The 7,319-nt window shown below is 34.3% G+C and overlaps 1 protein-coding gene across 1 annotated transcript; it reads right to left on the bottom strand.

Moving 5' to 3' along the window:
* Window positions 1-3,411: 3,411 nt before the first annotated feature.
* LOC125197336 (squamosa promoter-binding-like protein 12) lies at window positions 3,412-4,873 on the bottom strand. The gene is made up of 4 exons (XM_048096070.1): window positions 4,297-4,873; window positions 4,068-4,213; window positions 3,846-3,986; window positions 3,412-3,763 (listed from the first exon to the last, which is right to left on the bottom strand). Exons 1-4 carry the CDS (start codon window positions 4,722-4,724, stop codon window positions 3,489-3,491), a joined length of 990 nt encoding a protein of 329 aa, XP_047952027.1. The 5' UTR covers window positions 4,725-4,873; the 3' UTR covers window positions 3,412-3,488.
* Between the last annotated feature and the right edge of the window lie 2,446 nt (window positions 4,874-7,319).

Here is a 7,319-nt window from a genome sequence, read left to right as displayed (position 1 = left end):
AGACCTAATATATACATACAAAATATACATGCATATATAAATCTATGCGCTAATTCCGCTTAATAATATAATTATAATAAGGGTTGAAAATTTAAAATATTGAATTATAAAGTTTGAGATTTTGATATATATTGATTGATATAGATATAGATTCAAAATTGGTGAAAGGCTTTTAAAGTTTATTGTCGAAATTGTTCTTTCGTGTGTTGTGCAGTTAATTTTTTTCGCCCGAATGTTTAACAGAATAGTAATGAGATGAGAATCGATGAGTCGATACTGATTTGTAATTATTCGAGCATTAAAAGTTTATTGTTGAAATTGTTCTCTTTCTGTGTTGCGTAGTTAATTTTTTTCGCCAAAAGGTCAACGGAAAAGTAATGAGATGAGAATCAATGAGTCGATATTGATTTGTAATTATTCGGGAGTTGAAGTTTGGTTATTCTACGACTGATAACATGATATAACTTTCATGAATTTTAAAACTAGTCCATTGATTTTGAATTTAAATGTCAATTTTGGTTGCAAATTGAAAGTTTATTGCAATAATTTTAAAAGTAGATCTAAGGCACATAAATATTATAGAATATAATTTGTTAGCATCTAATCATAGTTATATGATAAGACGAATATTTCGTGAAAGATAATTTGTATATAAAGGGCGTGCGTCAATTCTATGCAGATAATACGTAGCACCTACGTCCATCTGATTAAATTTGTTTAGGCTAATGATCACATCTCTATCCATATCATTTTATAATTTAAATTTTTATATTAAACTTTGAAATTTATTATTTTATATTCAATGTTTTGTATATGTTTTAAATCTATCTCATGTTTTTCGACTTATCAAGTACTACTAATCCTTTTAATTCGTATCAATTTAATCACTCATTAACAAAGGGTAGATTAACATTTTCGCACACAACTTATTTTAAATTACAAATAGATCATCTTTAACATGCCATGTCACAATTCACGGTTAAAGTAAAATATTATAATCGAAATTGCTACAAATTGTTAGAAATTGAAAAGATTAAGTTAAAAAAAATGGAATATAATTGTACAATTAATTAAAAAGTAGAGATAAATTCAGTAAATTTCAAGGATTGTGATCAAATTAAGATTAGAATAGATTCGATCAAATTAATTAACCCATTTTCCCGGTTAACTTACTTGGAGGTGGTATTTAATTTATGGCTAAAAAGGGCTATTTGCTATGTTTCACAATTTTAATCCAAGAAATGGAATAATATGGCCAACAATAATTCAATTGTGTAGTAGTATATAATTTGGTTAAGTCACTTACTTGTGGCCAAAACGTTACAAGTTTGCAGCCACAACCTTTTCTTATCATATTTAAAAAGCACAACACTTTGACCTAAATATGCTATTTATCCTTTTATGATTTAATCTTTACTTGATGAGAATATTATTAAGGAATGGTAAGTTTAGTTAGTATGACGAATGCAATGATTCAATTCGATAGCCTTTTCCAAAATAAAATTATTTTATTCAATTCGACCAAAAAATGAGTCAAAACGACCAAGACTAATTGATGCATTGATAGAATCACATGAGCCCAATCCATTACCAAACTTAGCCCTATATAAGTTTTAACTTAAATACTTTAGAAAATTTAAAAGGAAAAATTGGACAAAAAACAGGATGAAACTCACGGCAAATCCAAAATTCTAAAAAAAGGAGAACATAATTGTGTAGCGAATCAGGAGTGGACGCAAAAATTATTTTGATATGAGCTATATATTTTACATATTATTTTTCATAATATCGAGAGAAGATTTTCATGTTTTTTTATTAATAAATGACATAAATTTATCGTGCTATAATGAATTCGGACCTTTTGTGATAATAGGGGCTAAAAGCACAACGATTCACATAAAATAACAAAAATTCGACAAAGCTATACAAACAAAAAGTATTGCTTCAAGTCCTTCCTCGCTTCTACGTGTGTCTGTTGACACGAATTCAAAAGGTACTCGGACTATAAACTTCAAAAAACTCTTATTAACACAACTTTTATAAATTAGTAGTAATAAGTATCCTATATATCCAATTCATTATACTCTCGTCCTCAAAAGATAGACTATAGTTTTTCTATTTGGGGTTGTCCCCAAAATTAGACCAAGTCTAAATATAGAAAGTTTTTGACCGATTACACACTCCTAATAATGTGGACTCCATAATCAACTAGCACTATTTCCATTATTTTTATCCTCTCTTTTCTACTTTTTCTCATCTCCCTTTTACTTGATCAACTACTATATATTAAAATTTGTATAATTGCCTATTTTTAAGAATGAAGGGAGTACTATTTTGTGTAATTATACTTTTCTTGCTCAATATAACAAAAATCAGTGATTTGTACTAATACACATTTTTGTACCACCACCACATATAATTCAAGAAGATATAGCTGTCTATTAAACTAAAAGTTAAGTACTTACTTATACTGGTTGCATTTAAAATCTCACAATTGAATTCAAATTCAAGCTAAATTTTTTTAGTAATTCGCAGTAATATATGTCGAATTTCGATATTTTATGTGAATCGTTGTAAAAGTCTAATAGTGACGTTGATGCAATCGTCACACCTACCACCGTGCACCGAACCTAGCTCGTTCCCCACTTTCTGCAACACGCTTTTCACAAAAACACATTTTTGCTTGCTGACAAGAACATCAAGCCAATGCTTTTGGTAGATCAGCAAGTACAATCCCTTTCCCAGGTGGTCCTAGAATGAAAGAGATGAAGTTCCCACCCCCAAACTGCATGTGATATCAATTGGTGAATATTTTTGTCTCGTTTCGCAACCCGTTCCTGTTATAGTGATGTACGACGCGTGTATATTGATGACGTTACTCTTTACTACACGGTTAAATGTAAAACGAAATATGACTCAGAGACGAGGTAAATGTACCCAAATTGGGCTACATGTGTAGTGAGATCTCAGTCCAACAGGATGAGACAAAGGATCCTAACTTCAAACATAACCACTCAGCTATAGTAATAAAGTACCAGTGTGTGAATTAGTGCAATCTACAACTGCTGTCACATGCTCTTTTCAATTTATCCTAGGAAGGACTTTCCAATCCATCAATTATAAGCATATAATTTTAAAATGGCCTAAATTTAACCCAAAATCTAGTAAGTAAAATTAAAAGTCAGACTCTACTTATATATGTTATTCCACACTTTCACGTGAAATTATGGTAAAATTCAAACCAGACTCCCACGGATGGGTTCACCATCCATGGGCCCATATCTTCGGTGGAACTTCTTTGTTCATACATTTGGGTAGCTCATATTTACCGCATTAAATTGATAATAATTCTGAAATCGTGATCAAAGGTAAATGGTTGACTCCTACTCGTGACAACAAAACAGAGTAAAACAAGGACAAATTTATTGACAGAACAACATAGTCTACAACGAATGAAAAAGATGAAAGAAAATGAGAAAAGACATAAATTACAAACTCCTTTGAGTGGAATAAAAGGTACCAGAAGGGTATGGTGGTTTGAAGAGGTGATGATGTTCTTGCTGATGTGATGAGCCATCATTGTGCATATGCAAGAGCCAGGCGGCCGAGCCCTGATCGAGCCCGACCTCCTCGTTGGCCTGGAACAGGGTCAATTGTTGCGCGTCCACCGGCGATTCACCTTCGTTCAAGCTCCATGAATTGGATGACAGAAGAGAGTGAGCACTCATCAGGTCCGGAGCCATGGAAGAGTTGTTATGCAGACCTATATCAACACAATTCATAAACATATTCATTAAAATTAAATTAGGCCTAATTAATTTGTTTTTGTGTTTTCGATTACTCACATTGATCAAGAATCCGAGGAGTGGAGTGGTGGTGGATGGCGGAAAGCCTCTCCGGATCCAAGTGTCGTGGGGGGTTTTCCCACGACGAGTTTGACAGAGAGACGGGAAGTCCGTTCAACAGAACATTTTCCTGTCTCTGGTCTGTGTAACATTGAATTTACTTCAACATAACATTTAATTTATTTTATCAGAAAAAAAAATGAATTTACTTTTACAGTTTACCAATGTACAGTGCAGGAGAGAGAACTCCTGACGAGGCACTGAGCTGGACGGACTCAGGCTGCACCCTGCGCCGTCTGGCATTGTGGTCAGAGAGGCGCCGCCTGCAGCTCCTTTTCTTATCGTCGAACTCCGACAGGTCGTGGAACCTTCCACAGAGTCAGCGTCAGGCCTTTAAAATTTATGTTTATTTACCAATAAAAATTGAAGGACGGGCAAGTAGTGACTGTACCTGCTGCATTGCTGGCAGAAGCGGCGCTCCATGCCGGCGACGACAACCTTCGGGCTCTTGGAGTGCGTCTCGCAGATCCTATGGCGGCGGTGGTAGTCCTTGGCCAGCTTCAGGTCGAGGGCACAGCCCTCGACCTGGCAGCAGGGGTTCTGCATATTGTGGTAGGACGCCGGCGACCGCTTCGTGGGAGGGGCCGCGGGCGGCAAGGGGGAGGGGAACGCGCCGAGGCTGAGGCCGACGGCCGCAGCCTCGGGCATCTGCCCTGCTGCCGCTGCCACGTCCTGATCAGGGACGTGGCAGTGGTAGAGGTGGGGGAGGGACATGGAGAAGTGGAGGGGCTTGGTGGCGGTGTAGAGGGCGAGATTCTCCCACTCGAAGGCCGTGGCGGCGGAGGTGGTGGTGGTGGAGGAAGGGTGGGCGTCGTCCATTTAGAGGAGGTGCTCCAACATGGTGGAGGAGGAGAGGAGGGGGTTAAATATGGGAGGTAGGTGGCAGAATGGGAAAGTGTTCCCCTATGGGAAAACAGGCTACATAGGTTGCTAGAGAGTCCCACAACTATGGAGGTGTAACAATTATGGCTTTCTCTCTCATCCCCCTACCATGTGCTGTGGACGCCATTTTTTCTATTTACAACGAGACAAAACACGCTCTATCTCATCACACAAGAAAAATTATAAATTTATAAATCAAGAAACCATTTTGTGGTTTCTCAATTTTCATCTATATTCTAAGATAAATAGTGGGGGAAATAGTGAAATTCATTAAATTCGGGTCAATTATAAATCAAGAAACCATTTTGTGGTCTGGTTTCTAGTAATTTACTATGTTCTTGATAAATTGTCAGGAAAATAATGATATTCGGTTAAATTTTGATCAAGCCAGCAACTTTAAAAAATAGGAGTAGCAAATTATAAGTATATCATAATTTTGATGTTTTTCTTGATTGTCTCATATTCAAATGAAAATTTTGTACTCCTATAATTTAGAAGTCGAATTTCATGATTTTTATGCAAATTTGTATTTCATTTACAAAAATAATCGATTGTAGTATAATATAAGATTATACTAAAGTATTTTAGCCTCCAGAATCATACGTAATTTTCGATAAATTCAAATCGATGCAACATTTGAGAAAAATGTCAAAATTAATTAGCTGGTATTTTTTTTAACATGATTGATAAAAGTTTGACCAAATTTTATGATTTTTGTGACGGTTTTCCATAGACTTAATTGGTCAACTATTAACTCATTTTGGTTTTGGAGTTAAACCGGTTATTTTGAACCAATTTAATCCTCTATTTTCTTTTAATGTGATAGAATGGGAGGGGAATATTAAGTGGTGATTAAAAGGGTTGTTGGAGGGGCATTAAAGAAGGGTTGTGGCTTTTGTTGTATTGCCATATTTTTGCCTGTCAACAGCTATGGAGCCCCCAGTGAATAAGAAGGCCATGAATTCGACTGCATCTCGTGTAGGGTACCGGCTGTATTCACTGTCCTTAATTATTACTACAACTTCTCCGTTGTTCTACGTTAGAAGTCTCATTTGCTTTTGATACGAGTTTTAATGAATTTATTGAGTGTGTTAGTTATTACTACATCTTTGTTCTTTGTTAGAAGTCTCATTTGCTTTTGTCACGAGTTTTAGAGAAATTGTTGAGTGTGTGATAAGAATAATGTGATTCTCAGTTATATCTCGTTCACTAGATTACGCGTCGACCTGGTGAGATAATGACTATGATCAAATACACCCCTCCCTCCGTCACACTCAAAATGACACATTTTCCTTTTGAGGATGTCCCACTAAATGACACATTCTCTGTTACTTTATTCTCTTAATTTTACTTACAAACTAAAACTACATAAAATCTCGTGCTGGATTAGAAATGTTTTACTTAAAATGTTTTACTTAAGTGTTAATTAGAGTGGTTTGGATGGAGCATGTTTTGCACAAATTGATCTATGGTAGCTCACTAATTTTTTTCTACTGTCTAGATCAAGCTCCCAAAATTGTAAATATAAATTCTAGAAATGGTGGATTAATATTTTAGACAAAAATATGTGCTTAAGTAGGGCATCCTCATACCATAAAAGTAACATGGATTATTTGTTAAGACTATATATATGAGTGTTAAACGATTCAATTGGATGGTTAAGGCTAAATAAAAGTTTAAAAATTGTTCTAACATAGCTATCGAATGGCCTTTATTTATATGTAATGTGGCTTTTGTAGAGGGATACCTCAAAACCAATAAAATGAGATTTTTAATGAAGGTAAAAGATTGTACTATAATAACAAACGACTTCACTTCTTATTACAAGACATATTGCTTTCTCTTACATTCATAGTATCATTCTGATTTCACATGACTCCAATTATTGGGTGTGACTTTCTATAAAATGACTTATTTCTTGAAAGTCATATCCAGGCTAGTTTGATATGATAGATGATGTTAGTCCAGTCATGGTGTGATTAAATATTTGCATGATTAATTGCTAAAGAATTCACCAACTTTTATTTATTTCATTTCATTTTATTTTGCACATGTGTAGTTTATATTCGTCTCATGTATCACTTAATGAACAATATCATACTCTAAGGTCAAAATGTGTTGTATGTGTTAATTTGAAATCGAAAATTATTGTTATTATTGCAACAATTAATCTAACACGTGTTAGAAAATCACCCGAGTTATAATTTTCAAAAGACAACTAATTGAGTTTTTCTAAAATCGTGAACTTTGCTCATAATATAATTTTTTAACACTAAACTTACTTTGTAATATATATTTATAACATAAACTCATCCATAAATATAGCAATATATACTAACTATTTTCCACTCCTAGACTACATTATAGTGCCAAAATAGAGTTTATTGAATTTCTATTTTAGGGAAAAAATCAACAAACTATAAATTTATTTACTATTTAGTAGTATTAATTTTAGGGTCTATAAATATTAATGGTTATGGTTGGTAGATAATGATAGATGGTAACCACTCAAAACTATAAACTCCATTTTAA

This window comes from Salvia hispanica, chromosome 6, assembly GCF_023119035.1.
Source record: "Salvia hispanica cultivar TCC Black 2014 chromosome 6, UniMelb_Shisp_WGS_1.0, whole genome shotgun sequence".
In the NCBI taxonomy this organism is placed as follows: domain Eukaryota; kingdom Viridiplantae; phylum Streptophyta; class Magnoliopsida; order Lamiales; family Lamiaceae; genus Salvia; species Salvia hispanica.
This window is presented reverse-complemented; position numbering and strand designations above follow the sequence as displayed.

Coding starts and splice junctions, on each gene's coding strand:
- LOC125197336 (XM_048096070.1), bottom strand. CDS start 4,724: ATGGACGACGCCCACCCTTCCTCCACCACCACCACCTCCGCCGCCACG. Junction 4,214..4,296: donor TTCTGCCAGCAATGCAGCAG/GTACAGTCACTA, acceptor ACTCTGTGGAAG/GTTCCACGACCTGTCGGAGT. Junction 3,987..4,067: donor CTCTCCTGCACTGTACATTG/GTAAACTGTAAA, acceptor AATGTTACACAG/ACCAGAGACAGGAAAATGTT.